Here is a 20,672-nt window from a genome sequence, read left to right on the forward strand (position 1 = left end):
GGACTTGACTGGTGAGTCTACTGGATTAATCAGTAGCGGTACTTTGCCCAACAGATTTGATGGCATGACTACAGGGTGACAAAGAGAATTATTCCCTGCCTATCAAAAGAGACTTCTAAAACATATCTGCTAGAACAGTTCCTATACTTTTTGTATAATTTGGTCATGCTGCAAATTTACTTTTTGTAGTTGCTCCATATTTAGTTATTTGACAGCCTCACCTGCTAGAAAAGTCTATTCAAATCGGCTAAATATAATGAACTAAATTAATAGCCATGAAATGTTGTCACTCATACTAATGGCAAATACCCTCTTTCAGTTGGTGGTTCAACACTGATGTCTCTCTAGGCTTGAGGGAGAGCTCACAAGTAAATTACACGAATGTACTAGAGCAATTGGGAATACACTTTTATTTAGTCTACCTGACCAGGGACATCTTTGAACTATAGGTCACCTAACCCAAACTTTTCACTCTTGTTAGGTTGTCCTTTTCTCTTGTTTTAACCCGAAAGGGCTGAAATATCAACATTTCAGGTATTCTGTTTGGATAATGTGCAAAACTTGTGGCTTCACTAATAAAAAAAATTAACAAATGTATTTTTCTTAATGTGGTTAAACTATTTAAAGATTTGTATGCAAAATATTTCTGCTCAATTTGTGGTCAATGAAACTCTGAATTTTTTTAATTTGATAAAACACAACTATGGGTTAAAGGTATTTGCTTTGGGCATCTTTTGATATTTTTAGAATCTAGCTCCAGTGCTGTTAGAAATGGTGTCTCCCAGTACTGCAAAGTGCTTCCACAAGTTTAAAAATGGGCAGAAAAGGAACTGCCAACTAAATCTATTTAACATGGGTAGAAAGTTTCCATGGAAGCTCTTGGCTGCTGGTTCCCAACACAGCTCCACTGTTAGCCTGTGACCTTGTGTTTAACTTTTTTTGACTTTTGGTGACTTTCACAAAAGAGAAATGAACTGGTTAATACAATAAACAAGACATTTCATGGTACCATTTTGAACTGTGTGTGGATATTGCATTAAATCCATATGCTTGAAACTTTTCAATAATGCATATCAACGAAACAATGGAATGAAATAAATAGTTCAAGCAATTTGTGGGACTTGGCTGCTTTTACATTACTCATTTTGGGGGTTATTTCAGTCTCTCCAACCTGCAGGTCGTGCGAAGAATCATGTGAATGGGAATATTCTATAAATGTCTATCATCTTTGGTCTCAACACTTCTGCTGCAGCCGCTGTTGAAGCGTATGAGTCCTTTGAGACCCCCTTTGATAAAAGGGATTCTCAAATGTTGACCCTCAGTCACCTATTGCATCACTTCCTTTAGGGCTTCGGCCTCCTAATTAATCATTATAGTATAATTGAATGCCCTCTTTCATATATATGATACCTCCACCACTGGGACGTGGCAACAATTCTCCAAATCCATATGGGGGGGATGCTTGTGGACAGTAGGGGTGTATACTCGTCATAAATAGGAAGCAAACTCATCTCACAAATGAGTAATGACATCTCACAAATATTTATTTAATAAATTGTTTCAATTTATAATAATCCAAAATCCAATGGCAAAACCCGTTGGCTTTTTGTCGAGGGAATCCAGGGCGACGCTCACTTCCGGGTTGGCCAACATACGTCATCCCTCCACCACTCTACTGTAAAAACACATGTTCAAGTTGAATGAGAATAATAATAATAATAATTCTGCCATAGTATTTATTTAGGGGGGGGGGGGGGGGGGGGGGATACAAGTCTTTTGGCCATTTGCAGTGTTGATCAGCAGAGAAATAATTTGTCCGCAAAGACGGTGACGTCGCTTAGCAATGGTAGACGCTGGGGTAGACAAGTCACCGGACTACTACCCATGCAAGTGAACGTAGCGTTCCACGGCATTGAGAAGACCCGTGTAATAAAGGCCTATAATATTTCTGTTTATGGCATAGATTTCTCCTCGGATTAGGCCAATAAACCAATGGTAAAATAAAAATAAAAACGCTCGATCAAAGGCCCGGCCCGAGTATAGTGGTGGGAAATATCGGTCGGGCTCGGGCTCGGGCTCGGGCAGAGAATCTAAACACTGGCTGGAACTACTTAGCAGGTGTCTGTAGGGCTATATCAGGAGTTAATTCACGCACTGCAGCCAATCAGAATCAGAGTATTCCCCCAGACCGTGGTCTAAACAATATTATTCACGAGTTATAAACAACCCCTACACATCAATATTAATGATAACCCTGTGGAAATTGCCATAAGTGAGAGACACAATTTCGCACGTTGAGCACACAGTTGTGTGACTCGTTTATTTCAACCGGGTATCACGCGATCGCGTGCTCCTGCGCACAAACGTTAATCTATTGAAGCGTGTTCCAGAGCACGATAGTCCGACTTTTTGCGTGTTACACAGAACGAAATGTAAACCAATGCATTCTGAATGGGAGTGTTCTAAGACAATTATATCTGTACGGAGCTCCATAAGGGAAATTTTTTCAGATGTGAGTGCTGTTCCAAATCGAGTACTCCGTGGTGCACTAACCGGAAATTACGATCACGACTGCCGCCGTGGCTCCTCCCCCGCAATAAACATCCCGCTTTGAACGGTGAACTCTTTACGCCTAGCAGCTATAAAAACTACAAAATGACTCTATTAATGCAGGCTATGTGGAAAATGCGTCGACTTTGGCTCAGCCTGGCTCTGCCTCTTCCGCTACGTAGCTAAGATGGCTGCCGTTGAGTACGGGGAGTGTCCTTCGATCCACACTTCAGGATTAGCCCGTTTTGAGTACGGCATCCGGGTCCTTGAAGTATACTTCTTTTCGCCAGATCTGAATTGGAACGTACTGCGTACTCAAATTTTGGCTAGTAAGTACGGACAGTACGGGTATTGGAACACGGCACAGGTTCGAGCGTGTGCATGGGTTGAATTGCGTGTGTCTCACGCCGAATGCATGAGACATGAGAGCCCTGTACTTACGTGACACAAACCAGCACCGCAAACGTTCTCTCCCGCTTGAGATTACGTCTTTCTTTATAGGTTCATGGGTCTGATTCGCCGATTCCCCATGCTGATATCCCCGGAGATTCTCGGGCATCTTCGACAATTTGGCTACAGATTGTCTCATTACACGCTAAATAATATAATTATAGCCTAATTATATATAGCCTATACATATATATAGGCAATATATCTAATTAGGCAATATATATAGCATTTTGTGGTTTTGGCATAAACATAACTAGCGTGCACTGTACTATCTGCGCACACCCTTTCTGAAGCCTCTCGCTCTCTCTCTCTCTCTCTCTCTCTCTCTCTCTCTCTCTCTCTCTCTCTCTCTCTCTCTCTCTCTCTCTCTCTCTCTCTCTCTCTCTCTCTCTCTCTCTCTCTCTCTCTGTCCCTCCCTCTCTCTCTTTCTCTCTCTCTCGTACCGTTTAGTTAATTGTCTTAGAACACTCCCATTCAGATTGCATTGGTTTACATTTCGTTCTGTGTAACACGCACAAAGTCGGACTATCGTGCTCTGGAACACGCTTCAATAGATTAACGTTCGTGCGCAGGAGCACGCATTCGCGTGATACCGGGTTGCAACCAAAGGGCATTTGCATGGCCATAAATGGCCCATACTCTATTATAGATTCTATAAGACTATAATATTTAAATCACGTGAGCTAGTTGTCGAAAAATGATTTAGTATTAATGTTCTATTCATATTCTATTATTCCTCCATGGTATTTTCTCTCAAAATATTCTCTCACTATATAATGACTATATTTGACAAATTATGATCCGTTTATTGCAGTGTATATGTACATAATGGTGACTGCACAGTGCAGAGCAAAAGAAAATGAGCATACAAAGCAAAATGTATTGAAAAGAAATATTTTTATACAGTACATGTCATTACACTCAAAGAGAAATAACAGTAGACCCAATAAACGTTGCCATCTTTATCACACTCTTAAATATTTCTTTCTGAAACGTGATAATCGTCCCCTGCTTTTTGGTGTAGAAAAAAACATTCCTTACAAAGGTTTACATTTATCTTTAGCAATAATTCCAGAGGAATACAATATAATTATTTATTGTCATACAAAATGACAATGGGTACAGTGCTTACGTTTTATATTGCACAATAAACATGAGAAAAAGGCAGTGAAGCGAACTTGTAATGTACGTTTGCGTTGCGATGTATCTGCCTGTGTCTGCATGCCTGTCTTCCCACCCAGCCCCTAACACACACACACATACACACACACACATCAGTGTTCCCCCGAATTAGCCAGCAAAAATACCAAGTATTTCTCTCTTTAGAAAGTTCCTTCTCAGATGCGTGTCAGAAGCGTAGTATTAAAAAGTCTGTTTGCAGCATTTGTATGGCGCCGGTATAAAAACTAAAATAGCATGTAGTGAGGAAAGTCAAGAGCAGTTCATACATTCACATAGAGCAAGGCAAAATGTTCTCCTAACCCAGTAAACAACCTTCCTGTATGCTTTACAGTGCCTCCTTTACTCTCGTACAGTGTGTTTCGAAATGATTTACCCTGCCCCAGAAATATGAATAATAATAAAAATGTGTCTTTTCTATTCGTGTCCAGCAAAGCCTGACGATTAACCGCTATTTGCATACAATCGTCCACGCCTCTCTGCAAAACGCAATGAATAATCTTCTACTAATTATAATTTCTTTGCTGCAGTTCTGTTTTAGGTTTCAACAAAAATACTTATTTATATTCTAGTGATAGTATACTTGTATATTCTGTATACTAGGGAAGTATACGAAGTGACTAAGCTGAATTCTGATGGGCAATTTAAAATCGTTTTGAATTTGGATGCACACACTGTATTCTGCCTTTTTTGTTTCCAAACTCTAACAAATCATTTTTTGGCGTTGAGGGTAAAAATCTTAAATTTACATACATTTACATAGTGTGTAACATCTTGAACTATAGTGTTTCTTAAAATGTTTTAATACTTTCAGGCCTTAGTCCACCATTGGAATAGAGTCTAATGTTCCATTCATAGTATAAGTATTAAGCAATGTAAGTTACTGAATGGTCATTTGTTTATGGGTTAGCTCAAATTATCAAAGTGGGGCCTTTCAATGATCTGCAAACAAAGATACCAGATGTTAGTTATGCCATGCATTACCTGCAACGTGTACCAAGCAACAGACCATGTCATTCACCCTATTTAGACCCTGGTAAAGTTGAACGGGACATTCCTTACACATTGGTGTGTACAGGTAAACACTGGTGCATCGGGGCTTACAAATAGTATTGTTTCAGTTGTATTCATGCCTTTTCTAGTCACCAACGTGTACACTGTTTAGGTTACGTTTGTCCATAGTAACTCTGAGAAACTCTGAAATGAAACCTTGGTTCATGTGATAGCTAAGTTTCCCTCGCTGGGACACCTTTGGTTATAAAGGGTCCGCAGCTTTGGGGTCACCTCCAATCACTGGCGACTGAACAGCGAGGTGGATACTCGAGATGTCCGGATGTTGGCCTTGTTCACCAAGAATATCCAAAGCGTGTGAATTCATTGACGTATCGACCATTGAGTGCAGCCGTTCACCATTGAGTTGACCCCTGAGAGATGCAAACTCAAAGTCTTTGTTTGTTACGTGGACATTTTGTTTATCGAGGCTTTTCTTCTTCTTCTTCTTCTTCTTCTTTGGATCTTCAGGGTCACAGCTATGCGTTATTTAAAAAAAATCGATGTCAGCATTATTTGTGCCGGCCATGAATTATACTATAGATGTTAATAAATTATGTGTTGATGGAAAAGCTAAATTTATGATTTATGCCGGTATCTAGTTGAATGGAATGATTGAGAAGTATTGAAAAATATAAGTAAATTATCAAATCAGATATGTATTTCATATCTGAGTCAATGCTTTCATTTTGAACAGCTCTGAAAACGGATACTTAGGTTTTACAAAAAACAAAGTGATAAATCTTCTGTGCTCCTTACTTCACTTCCAGGCAAGTACCTCCTCAATATTACTGACGAAGGTGCGCTCTAGACCAAATAGTTGAGGCTGTTTGTTATTCCATCAAGGTTAGCGGTTTCAAAGGTGAGGGCTGGGCACCAGGCCCATAAAAACCAGAACCGTGCAGTGTGGTCGCGGCAATCACCAGTACAGAGGCTGAACCTCTGAACCTCTGGGACAGAGGGTCCTCCAGGAGGGAGGGAGGCCGGCTGCTCTGAACACCCCATCCTGTGTATGCGTGTGCGTGCGTGCGTGTGCGTGCGTGACGTGTGCGTGCGTGTGTGTCCGTGTGCGTGACGTGTGCGTGCGTGTGTGTCCGTGTGCGTGCGTGCGTGTTTCACCGCGGGTGGACACCCTCCGAGCATCCTTCAAATCGAGTCAATGTGCAAACGTGGACATGGAGGTCCTTCCTCTGCGGTTCCAGTTGAGGCCGGTGGCGGCGCCCGGCTCTCCGCTGCCCTCCGCTGGCTCGTCGCGTTTGCGCAGCCTGGTGCTGAGCTGGATGATGCACTTGTCCCAGTCCTCGGGGAGCAGCAGCATGAGGAAGCCCAGGCAGATGATGAAGACGGCGATGAGGCGCACCGTGTTGAAGTGGATCTCGCACGTGTACAGGTCCACCACTGCGGCACACGACAGGGGGCAGGGTGACGCTGTGTGAAGGACGGTCATGCCCCGATGGAAAGCACGACTCGCAATTTGCATGCAGGTAGGATTGGGTCACTAAGGGATCGAACCCAGTTTCTTTTGGCTGGGGGTTGAGCATTAGTTAGCCACTATGTCCTGCTTCTAGAAAATAAATACCTGTCTCAGATGTAAACAAAGCTTTATCTAGAGTCGAGACATCATTAGCAATAAAAGTAGGTTGTAGTTTGATTGTTGTTACAAAATGGGGACTAGGCGTTAAGAATAAGGCATTAAACACTTACAGGCGTTCACTGGGACACTGAGCACGATTCCCAGTGAGATTAGTGTTGGATATGTGACCGCGATGCCAAAGTTCACCAGGATGTTGAACGCTGTAGAGAGGAGCAAAATCGAATCAGTTATGAAAATACAGTTAGAAAACACAAAAGTTTGATTGGCAAACCAACATATTACAAAAAAACAATGAATGCCATCCCTTGCAGCATTGCCAAAATTGCACAAATGTATTATTCATAAAACTGAAGGAAGTGATCGATATAACAGTTGAACATTGACACGCGTCCGTACCGAACAGCAGGCCTGCGACGCCACACAGGTAGGCCCAGGGGATGTCGCCCAGCGAGGCAAAGTACTCCACGTGGGTGAAGTACAGGATGACCGGCACGAAGCTGATGAACACGAAGTTGGCCCCGCCCACCACCGTCAGGAACAGCGCCGCCTCTCCGAACTTGGCGCTGCCCAGGACCATTTTAAACAGCACCTGAGGGGTGCGTGGGGAGGGGAGGATGGTGTTAGGGAGCACTCACACTGGGCAAAGTTGCACTGTACCCTCCTCAAGTACGATTGGCCCCCCCATTGTGCCGCTGGCCTGTGCTCACACTAGGCAATCTCAACAGGGCCCGAGTATGGTTGCCTCTTGTACGTACGTATGCGTGCGCGCGTGCCCGGCTCATTAGCGTCTGTACCGTGGCCTGAGCACACCTCTCCGAAGTGTACTGAGGCCACGGAATTGAAGTGTACCCGAGTACGGATGGCGTGCTCACGCTAGCCAAACTGGGGGCAAATGTACTCGGGCACGGTACAGATGGCCTGGTGTTGGTGCGCCCTAACTCTGTAGACTGTGAACTGTGTTTGGCCCCCACTACAGAGGAGATCAGGAGAGGGGGGGTGAGGGCAGCCATGTTCCTGGCACAACGTCCCTCGCAACGGATTAGCACTCCAGCCATCGCGGACAGCGGGACAGAGGGGAGGCGCGGCCGTCATGTCGTGAGTCGAGCAGTCACACACACGCATACATACACGCACGCACGCACGCACGCACGCACGCACGCACGCACACGCACACGCACAATAACATGCAGGCAGGCACTCACACACTCGCATACATTTATAGACACACCGGCACACACACAAACGAACAAACCCGTAGCCATGCACACACTCGCATACGCAGGTACACACACACATACATAGACACAGTCGCACACAAAAACACACATTCATTCAGACGTGCAAAGTAAATGTTTCTCTCTCGTGCTCTCTGACACACACACACACACATACATAGTCTCACACGCACACCGTAGAACAAAAACTCACATTCACCAAGACATGCAAAGTAAATCTCTCATTTTCTCTCTCTCTCTCTCCCCGTCTCTCTCTCTCTCCCCCTGTGTGTGCACACACACTGTGCACACACACTGTGCACACACACACACACACACACACACACACACACACACACACACACACACACACACACACACACACACACACACACACACACACACACACACACACACACACACACACACACACACACACACACACACACATACACACACACACACACACGCACGCACCCCGGCCAGTTCCGCCCTGCGTTCCATAACGGCCTTCTGTCTACCGTCACCTGCTTACATAAGCTGGTTGGAGCCTTTCCAGTCTGGAGAGAACAGAGTTCTCATGTACAACTTGGGGCAGAAGGCAAAAGGACTCCACAAAGCTTGCATAAAACCCCTACATCTGTGGTGTTTATTGAGTTGCATGAACAAAGGGAGACGGTACCGCCCTGGGGTACCTCGGTGGTCTTGATTATTCACACCCAATCACACAGCAGAACACACCACCTGCGGTTCACCGCAGTTCACAAGGCAGAGTGAGGCAACTGATGGATGGATTCACTCTGACTAAAGTGTGTGCGCGCGCGTGTGTGTGTGTGTGTGCGTGTGTGTGATTCACACGCCTAGTCGTGTGTTTATGTGATCTCTCGGAACCAGCAGTGTTCTGGTACTGCATTGTAGCGCTTGGTGCTGTTGCTTCAGTTGAAAGATGGCTTTTAGAAATAATTGGTCTTTTATTATTTTCTGTGCATTACGTGCGAGCTAAGGTTGTTAACTGTGTACAACCCTTTGATCAAGAGCGATTTACGATGTATACAGTGGATTAAGAAGGAGGGAGGGTTGTAGAATCATTTGATAAGAGTCTAACAACATAGCTAGCCACTTCAGGGGTTTGACTCCGTGTCAAAAGGTTGTGGGTTCCAACCCCAGTGTCCACACAGGTAGACTGTGTGGACACTGGGGGTGGACACATCTTTAAGCAAACCCCTTCCTGCTTGTTCATTAACTGTATTTTTTCATTCTTTGATGAAAGCCTCTGCTAAACTAATAAACAGTAAATAGTTCAATAAATACTGACTTATATGATTCAAATTGTGGAAGAGTTGGACCATGGATGTCATTGGTCCAATTTGGAGAACGCAAATCTTGCACCAATGACGTCAAGGGACCGGCCCTCCTTGATTCTTTTGTCAGAAACGTTGATGTTGCAGAACGCCGTTTCTGAGGCGGTACTTTCTTATATTAGAAAGCAGCCGAGTGTGACGGCGTCCCATCAGCCCACATCGCTGTTCCGTGTGCTCCCTCCGTACCTTGTAGAGTGCTGACATGGAGGCTGAGGTCACCACCAACGTGATGCCGATGACTGAGTGGCTGTGGAAGCCGTCCGCGTACGTCATCATCACAATGCCCGCGATCGCCAAGATGGCTGCCACGATCTGCGGGGAGAGAGAGAGACATTGATAAAGAGAGAGAGACATTGAGAGAGAGAGAGAGAGACATTGAGAGAGAGAGAGAGAGAGAGAGAGAGAGAGAGAGAGAGAGAGAAAGGGAGAGAATGAGAGAGAGGGTGAGGAAGGGGCAAAGAGAGGGAGAGGGAGGGAGGGAGAGCATGGGAAGGAGGGAGAAAGCGAGAAGGAGGGTGGGAGAGATAAGGAGGAAGGGAGAGAATGAGAGAGAGGGTGAGGAAGGGGGGAAAAGTGGGGTGAAGGGAGGGAGAGAAGATATACATGCGTGAAGGGTGGAAGGATAATATATGGATAATCGTCCACTGGCCACAAGGCCAAGTGAATACAGGGATGTATGGGAATGAGTTGCGGGCAATAAAAAGGCCCAGAAGAGATGAGCACCCCGGCTTGCTTCACCACATCCATGATTGATTGCATCGTGCAAGATCAAGGGTCAGTCATGATTCATATCCGGATCATTTATTTAATATACATTTGCTTGGGAAGTCATTATCAAAGCCTTCTGAAACTGCATTTGTATTCCATTATATATTTTAGTAGACACCTTTGTCCAATATAAGCACACTTTACAAGTCAAACCCACGGTACATTGCAGCAAGGCGGTCTATATACATCAAAGCCTTCGATATTTAACGTTATTTATATGAATTGAATTAATAGACGAATGCAGACACAAGCAAAAATGAACCAACAGAGCAATATTCCCTCTTGTGTACGGACCAAATCACTTCCCAATCAGTCAGGAACGCCTCTGTGGTGTAAGGCGGAATGGCTAACATTGATTTCCGCTGCGCTGTCGTCGTGTTTACATCCAAGTCCCCAGCCCTGTGAGACACCCAGCCACCCAGCCACCGCGCCCCACCTTCCTCCCCACGCACACCCCCCTGGCCTCAGCCATCCAGATAGTAAACACACACGTATCAATCCCCCCAGCCGTTCCTCTCCCAGAGTAGAGCCTGCCATCGGCCGTGGCACCGGCCGGCCCTGAGCTGGGTCTCCCAGCGTTCCACCAGGTCATCTGGGACTCCTGCACGCTGCCACATTTATGCCATGAATGCAGTATCTAAAATACTGTGCGTGTTCGTGTGCGTGTGTGTGTGTGTGTGTGTGTGAGTGACTGAGTGAGTGAGTGAGTGAGTGAGTGAGTGAGTGCGTGAGCATATGTTGGTGCACGTGTGCGTTCGGGTCGGTATTGTACTGTAGATATGCGACAGTGGCCAACAGTGTGTGACGGGCACTATGTGTGACGGGCACTATGTGTGCATGCAAGCGTGGAGTGTGTATGCCTCGTGCCAGGGTTTGACTTTGGCTCTGTAAGGTGCAGCAGAGCTTGTGTTAGACCTATGCAGCATGTTCTCATGCAAGCCAGTTACGGTGCCTGTGTGTGTGTGTGTGTGTGTGTGTGTGTGTGTGTGTGTGTGTTTGTGTGTGCGCGGTTTATGCCTTGGAGTGTGACAGTGCCTATGTGGTGTGTGTGCTTGCAAGCTGGTTGGGATGGGCTGTGTGTATGTGTTTGGTCAGTGTGTGTGTATGTGTGTTTGGGTCTGTACAGTACTGCAGAGCTTGCGATAGTGTGTGTGTGTGTGTGTGGGGGGGGGGGGGGGAGTTGGGGGGTTATGGAGGACAATGCCTAGTCTCAATGAGTGGATTATCAATGCATTAAGGAGGTGACAGGAAGACAAATGAGCAGGGTGTTACCGCCTGCAGAGCCAGTGGGGGCGGCCCTCCCCTTGCACAAAAAAAAGAAGTATCTCCCTGCAATGCTGCCTTTAAACCGTCAGCCACAACTTACCGCGTTTCCTCTCTGCATCCCGCCGCTACCCTCCACCAGTTCAGCCACGGCGCACTGCGTTTAGCGCAGCTCCTGTGCGTCTTTTGTTTCCATGAAAAGGTGTCAGCGTCTTCAATGGGGGTCAGGGCTAGCGGTGACTATAAGGCCCAATCCCATTTCTACCCCTTACCCCTTCAAAACAAGGGGGAGGGGGAAGGGGAAGGGGTAAGGGGTAGAAATGGGATTGGGCCCAAGTAGTCACCAGACATCTTATGATAAAAATCATTAGCCTGCAAAGTTCAATATTCAATGTTGTTCTTCTACATGCGTATGTGTATTTTCAAAGTATTTTGATTTCATTGATTTCAGTCGAAAATTTAGAAATTCCCTGCCCCAACGTGAATTTGATTCCATGCCTTACCCTAGTCATTTAGTAAAAAGTTGAAAAAACAATAGAATTGCAGTATCAAATATCGCGAGAGTAGTAGGCAATGTGCCATTCGACATACGCAACTCCAAATAAAAACATGAATCAAATTATCATTTGACATTTTCTTCATTAATCCTCTTTAATCCTCGTTCTCATCCAGAGCTCCTCATTACCAATCACAGTGCGTTCCTTTTCATTAGCTTTTATTTAGGCTGCACACCTGTTGCACATCGAGTAATCAGTGTGCACAGGTTCAATCAGCCATCACACACACTCTCCTGCATGAGGTCCCATGACATGCCACCAGGTGTGGGCAGATTTTCAAAATGGCGTAACAATAGAGCAAGTTTCAACGCCACTACCCTGGCTGCTTGTGTTTGGACGCACAAGACTGTTGCTCTTCTTACACTAAACTTGGCTGTAAATAAATGCAACCATCTCTAATCTAATGACTAAACTTGACTACTTCTAACCTGATAACTAACCTTGACCATTAACCTTATAACTAAACTGAACCATCTCTAACCTCAACCTAGACTTAAGCATCTCTAAACCAATACACAAACATGCCCTTATAACCTAATAACTAAACGTACCCATCTCTAACCTAATAGATGAACATAAACATCTCCAACTGAATACATTAACGTAACCATCGCGGCGGTTTCCTTTGAGTCTCTCCTGGTTGGGTGCGGTGTAGCTGATCGAGTTTGTGATCATCAATGGACCGTATTGTTTTTTTGGGGGGGAATACGGCTACAACAGCACTCGTTGTTTTTGTGTGCTTTTGTCTCGTCCCCGGACAAATGTGGCCAACTACGGTGGAGCCTCGAGAAGGATTACCGCAGTGAGTAACACGGCTGTTATTGCATCATGAGCCTGTTGGGATTTATATGGCTGTGTGATTTATGTGAGCCCTGTTGTGGTGGATTGGAGCAGCCATTACTCTCCTTGGCTCCTTGCACACAGACACCTGCTATATGTGTCCCTGTTCTTTCCCCTCACACCTTGTCATGCATTTTACTACTGCTATAGTAACACGGGATACTATAACATAGTTTCGCCGATTGTCGGCTGTGTTTTGAGTGTGTTTTGTATTATCTCTAGTGGACAAGCTGACTGACTTGACTCTCCTTAACCCTGCGACCCATCACATCACAGGCAACCTCCTTCTGTACTCTGCATACCTGGGTTTGAGCAACTGTGGCAACGAAACAGGATATCTGTAGCAACTATGGTGGCAACTGGGTCAGAAATTTGCGAAGGGAAACGTAAACTACAAGGAATATCTGTATAACGATATCAAATATCTCCAATAACACCATATTGGAGTGAAGTCCTACTACGCAGATCAATTGCTTTCCTGCAAACATCGCTTTTCTTCTTTGCAAGAGACCCTTCTATCACAGAAGGAATCCCTCAGGATTAAACAAGAAATGCGTTTCTAGGACTGCAATGTTGCAGAATGTGCTCTCAAGTGATGTGTAGGAATGAAGTGCCAACATCTCTAGGATTGAAGCCTGGCAGATTGAGTAAAGTAAAAGACGTCCTTGAACTTATGGACATGTGTTATTTTCTTGATCCATCCATTGTTTGTACTTAAAGTCTAAACAAACAAACAAACAAACAAACAAACAAACAAACAAACACACACACACACACACACACACACACACACACACACACACACACACACACACACACACACACACACACACACACACACACACACACACACACACACACACACTGTTAAGGAAAACAACTTTGAAACCCTAGTGAGCAGATAATGTATAGAGGAAGAACATGGAGGAAAGTCAATGTGATTTCATTGCGATAAGAGCGCAAGAGAGCGCTCTGAATCCCACACACGCTGCCTCTTAACTCTGTAGAGCCCACCTGAGAGAGATGAGTACGATAGAGGTGGAGACTGGATCAGACTCATTCAATTAGGAGATGGGATCACTGTACCGCGTCTTCCAATAAGCAACCATCTTAATTGTGTGTTTTGGGACTGCGCATTGACAAAATACAGTCAATGATGCCTGAATGTTTGCTTTTTTCCTATTTAATTGTGTTATTCTGGGGCAAATTTATTGTAGAGATGTTTAGTCAAAAGTACATCAGCTACAGCGATCGGCAACGTCGTTGCTTTGTTGACTAATGAGCGGTGACTTATGATGGACTCATCTGTGTCGTTGTGTTTTTTTTCATGATGCAGCAAAAGCTGTGATTGGATTTAATTTCACGCATAAGAGCCAAACAATAAATAAACAGAGGTTAAATGTAAGGAAAAAAATGCAGCGTCAGATATGGGGGAGGTAGACATAATGGAGAGAGAGACTGAGACAGCAAAGAGGGACTGAAACGGAAAGAGAATGGAAAACGAGAGTAAAAGAGAGATGAGAGAAAAGATGGAGAGATGAGAAGGACAGAAATAGAGCCATGGGGAAAGACGGAACGAGAGGGAGACTGACATAGAGATGGAGAGAAAAGTTTCAGGGGGAAAGAGGGAAAGAAGAAGAGAAGGAACAAGAGTGTAATGCCAGGACCAGACGACACCAAATCAGCCCCATTCCAGCACCATACTTGCAGTTGCAGAAAATCTCAGACTCAAGCAATATGACAAATTTGAAATTTGGCCCAAATTTGGGCCAGCCCAAAAACGTTGTATAATCTCATCCCGGCATTCGAGATCGAGAGAGGGACGATAAGGAGAGAGAGGCGATAAGAAGAGAAAGACGGAGAGAGAAGGTAGAGAGAGAGGTGGAGAGAGAGAAGGTGAGAAGAGAGAGTTGGAGAGAGAGAGCGATAGAGAGAGAGAAGGTGAGAAGAAGAGAGAGGTGGAGAGAGAGAGCGATGGAGAGAGAGAAGGTGAGAAGAGAGAGGTGGAGAGAGAGCGATGGAGAGAGAGAAGGTGAGAAGAGAGAGGTGGAGAGAGAGAGCGATGGAGAGAGAGAAGGTGAGAAGAGAGGTGGAGAGAGAGCGCGATGGAGAGAGAGAAGGTGAGAAGGGAGAGGTGTGAGCAGCCCACCCTGACTCCCATGAAGCGGTCCCGCAGGACGATCCAGGACAGCAGGAAGACGAAGGCCTTGTTGCAGCAGAAGAGTGCCGAGGCGTCGGTGGTGTTGATCTTCCTCAGGGCCTGCAGGTACAGGTAGTTGGTGAGGATCCACAGCAGACCGAACGGTGCCACCTTGGTGAAGAACACCTTGGGCGTCAGCCCGTCGTCCCCGAAGAACCGGCAGCACTCCCTGCACATAAGGACGTGAAAGCATGGGTGCCTGACCTTCAACTTCAGACTGGCTGCTTGATTTTTGCCGAGGCCTTTTGCGGACCACCTGATATATTTCTCTTTTTTTGACCGTTCCCCACGGAAACACCTGCAGTACCTGTTAGGTACTGCAGGCGGACCACAGGTTGGGAACAATCGATGTACACATCGCACACAGAGAGAGAGGAAGTCGAGGTAGGCGTGGTGTCTAAGCTGAATCTCTTAAGCCAAGGGTCATCTTTATGGCTGAAGCGTGCTAACCATGAAATTAACAATTCAGACCTGCAGATTTAAGCGATCAGCAAGGAAGAAATAAAAGCTAAGTACTCCACTCGCTCAGAGATGCCACAATCGAGGTTTAGTCCCTGTTTGTTTCAATGAAGGAATCTACTGATGAAGATCTTCCCGTTCCTTAATTGTTGTCCTTTGTGGGCAGTTTGGAATCAAGTGAAGATTGAGATATTCGGTTAAACCGAGTGCAGAACTTTTATGCATTTTCTCAGTCTACGTTTTTTTTAGTACCCCAACTAACCATATTGCGCTTTGGCCCGGTGACAGAGTATCCTGGTGGAGACAGTTCAGTCTCCGTTCAAACATACCAGGTCTTTCATTCCTCAGATTAGACGGGATACAAATTCAATGCACACCGGCTTGTTCATTTAATAATGGAAACCCAATACACTTTGTGGTTAACCTCTGCAACGGCCAATAGCTCACACACACCAGGGACGAGTGTGTGTGTGCCCCTGTGTTCATCAGCCGTAATTGAGACCTGCTGTCTTTGAATGGCTACGGCAGTCATGGATTGTTTTGCCTCTGTTTCTCCCGGTGTCTTGGCCCTACTGTATTTCAACCACATTGCATCACTTCACTACCTTTATCTCCCTATAAACCGGCTATAAACCACCGGTTCCATTACATGAACCGTCTGGATCCATCAACACAACGCGATCATGTGAACACCGAGACACTGCTGAACTAGTAAAATGTCACGACTTCAATTTAGCTTTTTAATATACCCCTCTTCCTCTCTCCGTCGGTAGAGATGTTCTGCCGCAGGTGCGAATTGAATGGGAACAAAAGTAGACGGGTGCGTTTTGCACGCGGAGCACGTCGCGATACAAAGAGAGTTGGCAGCCCGCGGCTCCTTACGTAACTGCTGGCCGGAGAACAGCTCGTGCGGCTTGAGGTGCATCCCAAACAAGGGGACTCCTAGACGGCGGCCAGCTTTTTAAGCTACTCTGCTACAGTGGGCACAGCTGCTCAACACCAGCTGAATGACTAAGAGGTATCCTCATCATCTTTTTCCTTCCATTCATCATCTTCATCACCACCTTCACTATCTAAATTACCATCATCAATCATATATGACCACAGAATGCTCCCCTGTATGGAATGGAAGTAGCTACCTTAAGGGATGAGTTTTGATTGGCTGTGAGGGAATGGCTTACACTTCGACCAAGATGTTAAAGGGGTAGTTCGGAATTTTGGACATAGGGCCTGATTCCCAAGTGAGCATTGGTATTCTATATCACTGGAGACAGTTTTCAACACATTTTATTCAGTCCTTCTAGTTGCGGAGTTCTCTCGTGCTAGGCTAGCGCAAGTGAACGGGAAAAGCTAGCCTGCTATTAAAAACAGTCTTACCCACTCCACAGTACACCCGAGGTCAATCAATAATAACACCAGACTATAGATTTAAATGTCTGTTTATAGAATAATGTTAGAAATAAAACCAACCTTGCATTGCATTGCATTTTGAGGGAATTGCTGGGTCTCAGCAGCAATGTTATATTCCTGGTAGTAGGCTACGGCAGCGGCGGACTGATACCTAGGTTACTATAGGTTCACTGTACTCGGCGTTTGTAGCATTGACAGCGGCAGGTAAATAAACTAGAGCCGGTAACCTAGGTATCAGTCCGCCGCTGCCGTAGCCTACTACCAGGAATATAACATTGCTGCTGAGACCCAGCAATTCCCTCAAAATGCAATGCAATGCAAGGTTGGTTTTATTTCTAACATTATTCTATAAACAGACATTTAAATCTATAGTCTGGTGTTATTATTGATTGACCTCGGGTGTACTGTGGAGTGGGTAAGACTGTTTTTAATAGCAGGCTAGCTTTTCCCGTTCACTTGCGCTAGCCTAGCACGAGAGAACTCCGCAACTAGAAGGACTGAATAAAATGTGTTGAAAACTGTCTCCAGTGATATAGAATACCAATGCTCACTTGGGAATCAGGCCCTATGTCCAAAATTCCGAACTACCCCTTTAATCCTACATGATCAATGACAGCTCTGATGGACTGTGTGCGGAAATGCAAGGAGGTTCATTAGAACACAACTGTGATGGGTATGAGGCCTTTTCCCACGCTCGGATCAGGCGGGGAAATGCCGTTTCATCAATATCTGAATGTACTCGATTCAGCCAATACATTGAGTAAGTCAACTGCACTGCTTGTATTGCATAGTCAGTATAGGACCCTGTCAATCAGAGAATCAAATCACTACTTGACCTCTTTAATTGAACTCGATTGAAGTACTTTGCAATCACTCTCCTTTCATTTTTGCACCTGTAAATCCATAACAGCTTACCTTAAACTGAAATAGTTTTAGACACACTGATAAGCAATCTTACTCAATCCCAGACACGCACACTGGCACGAGACCTTGGGGTCCACTTGGTCCGTCCCGCCGTACCTGAATCTCTGCCGGGGCGTCTGCCTCTCGGGGCTCTTGACCAGGTGTCCGATGTAGTACAGCGGGAAGAAGAGGCAGTTCCAGCTGGTGGCGAACCAGGTGAGGGTGAAGGGCGCGTCGAAGTGCCTGAAGGTCAGCTTGGCCAGCTGGGTGGAGCCCGCCCATGACGAGCACACGCACATCACCATGACCACGCCCCACAGGGCCTTCTGCAGCTGAGCGGCGGTGAGGCGCACGCAGCATCGCGGCAGCCGCCGCCGCCGGCTGCTGGCGCTCGGCTCCACCCCCGCCGCCACGGCCACGGCCGGCTGTCCGTCGACGGGGGCGCCCACCACGGTGTCCCTGGGGCGGTCTTCACCTGGGGGAGGGGGGGGGGGTAGGGGGGGACACAGAGGATGTTCAACTCCTCAACTCGCAACAACAACAACAACAAACAAGACAAAATGGAGGCACGCACTTCAGACGAACTTGAGGCGCTCGGGGGCGTTGTGTTTTGATTCTAATGGTAAACAGTTGGCCGTCCGTTGGCTCCGCGTTCCTTTGAAGTCGAGAGGGACCCGAAGGCGCATCTATTTGAGTGGATATCGGGTGCACACATCTACACTTAACCCAGCAAGCCGGGTCGAGATGAAACAACGTCACGGTGAGTCGCCGGGGTTGGTTTCAGCACTCTCTGAAGAGGCTCCGGTGACCCAGCGGGTCGCAACACCCTCGCTGCGCTGTCGTCCTTCGCTCCTGTCCGACACGCGTAAAAATAGCCGGTCGGACGGGCGGGTCGGGCTGAAGTGTAATCAATCGGACACGTGAGGAAGAAGGAGCCGCGATCGAAAGTGACAGCGCCCCTTTGGTACAGAGGGCAGAAGGAGGGCGGGCGTGATATCGAATCTGCCCCGACCTCTGCTTTGTCTACGTCTGATGGCCCACAATGACAACACCCCTGTCTAGGGGTCTCTGTGTGTGCGTGTGCGTGTGTGCGTGTGTGTGTGTGTGTGTGTGTGTGTGTGTGCGCGTGTGTGTCTGTGTGTGTGCCCACAATGACAACACCCCTGTCTGGGTGTGTGTTAATATCTGTCTGTGTGTGTGTGTGTGTGTGTGTGTGTGTGTGTGTGTGTGTGTGTGTGTGTGTGTGTGTGTGTGTGTGTGTGTGTGTGTGTGTGTGTGTGTGTGTCTGTGTGTGTGCCCACAATGACAACACCCCTGTCTGGGTGTGTGTTAATATCTGTGTGTGTGTGTGTTTGTGTGTGTGTGTGTGTGTGTGTGTGTGTGTGTGTGTGTGTGTGTGTGTGTGTGTGTGTGTGTGTGTGTGTGTGTGTGTGTGTGTGTGTGTGTGTGTGTGTGTGGACACATACACAAACAATCTAAAACATCAGTCACACACTCAATTTTCCATCCAATCATGTGGATATCCTGCAGGCCCGCCTTGGCTTAGCGGGGTTCATCTCTGAGCATAATACCTTCCATATGAACCAGGATGTCCTGCGCGATGCAATGTCATTCGGTCCGTTCCCCAGTGTGTCCATCACACAGCTCACTCTTGACTTGAGGGTCAATGCGCTGTTCGCTCCTGATAAGACTGACTGCTGTCTGGTTGCACTTTTTTTGTTATTTGTCAGGGCCGGCACTGGAAAGACCTGGCCCGGGAACCAGATGTATCTGCGAGCTCTTGTTTTATTGGCTCCGGAATACGTTTCTGGCCACCTTCCTGTTTAGAAAGATTTCCAGAAGACCTGTCCAGGGTCGGGCCAATCACAACCATTTATCTCATAAGGGGCGGGTTTGAATGGATAACTGTACAGGGTTCTTATCCGCGCACCTTAGAAACGCAGAAATGGACTGAGAGCGTTTACGAATTGGTCTGGTGACATCAGGTTAGGGTAGGCAGCATATGCAAAATATATTTTTATAGATAAAACAATCTAAATCCTAAAGCCTTCAAATGGACCAGGGAGAGAGAGATCTGCCAGGAAGAGGGGCTGTTCCATTATGGGGCCTGAAGGTCTCTGACCTTGGCAGGTGCTGTCATCAGAAACCCAGATTACCTAATCAGCGTTCCTCTGGCTCATCCCAGGAAACCGTGCTAATGTGGACCTTTTCTCCAGAAGGTCGGAAACGTGTGGCGATGACACACAGATGGAAGATCGCATGCTGTCATGTGACGACCTCGAAACGCTGAGAGAATGATGAGAATGGAGGTGATTTTGTCGGCTGTTTGGGTGTGTCATCACCCCAATCAGACTAATCCCTCTTTGCGTTTGGACAAAAGAAAAAATTGATTCATCAAAAATGCCCCAAATTGAATTTGGCAATGAGATGAAAGATGAATGAAAGCCGATGCCAAGTCATTGTTTTGCTCTCAAAATGCCGTGGTGATGAATCAGCAAAGACTGTCAAAGATATGGGGGGAGAACCAGAGAGAAAGAGAGGGAGAGAGAGGGAGAGAAGGAGAGACAAAGCGAGGGAGAGAGGGGGAGGCAACCACAACATTGTTTTGTTCGTTTTTCTCAGCGACTACCTCTGAGAATAGAGTTTCCCTATTCCGAGCACGGCAGAGCCTCTTTGGCCCTGCTCTGAAGGTCATCTCTGCTGTATTCTGCCAAGTATGTCTTTCCCGTCCGTCCGTCCGTCCGTCCGTCCGCACACCCTGTCCTGGGAGGCTCTGGCCACTTCTCCTCCACACTGCAGTGGTTTAATCTACCAAATGCAGTGTCGCCGGCCCAGCCAATCACGGAGAGCGAGAGAGAGTGGCACTGGGAGACC

General features: G+C 46.4%; 1 protein-coding gene across 2 annotated transcripts in view; it reads right to left on the reverse strand.

Annotated features, from left to right (window-relative positions):
- Positions 1–3,878: 3,878 nt before the first annotated feature.
- slc35f3b (solute carrier family 35 member F3b) overlaps positions 3,879–20,672 on the reverse strand; it is a 51,327-nt gene continuing 34,533 nt past the window's right edge. For both annotated transcript variants that reach the window (XM_060073493.1, XM_060073494.1), the window contains 6 exons: positions 17,916–18,273; positions 14,976–15,195; positions 9,585–9,710; positions 7,220–7,412; positions 6,934–7,023; positions 3,879–6,627 (listed from right to left, as the gene is read on the reverse strand). In XM_060073493.1, the coding sequence (XP_059929476.1) occupies positions 6,386–6,627; positions 6,934–7,023; positions 7,220–7,412; positions 9,585–9,710; positions 14,976–15,195; positions 17,916–18,273 (1,229 nt within the window). In that variant the 3' untranslated portion in view covers positions 3,879–6,385. The remainder of the gene's footprint in view (positions 6,628–6,933; positions 7,024–7,219; positions 7,413–9,584; positions 9,711–14,975; positions 15,196–17,915; positions 18,274–20,672) is intronic.

This window comes from Gadus macrocephalus, chromosome 15, assembly GCF_031168955.1.
Source record: "Gadus macrocephalus chromosome 15, ASM3116895v1".
In the NCBI taxonomy this organism is placed as follows: Eukaryota; Metazoa; Chordata; class Actinopteri; order Gadiformes; family Gadidae; genus Gadus; species Gadus macrocephalus.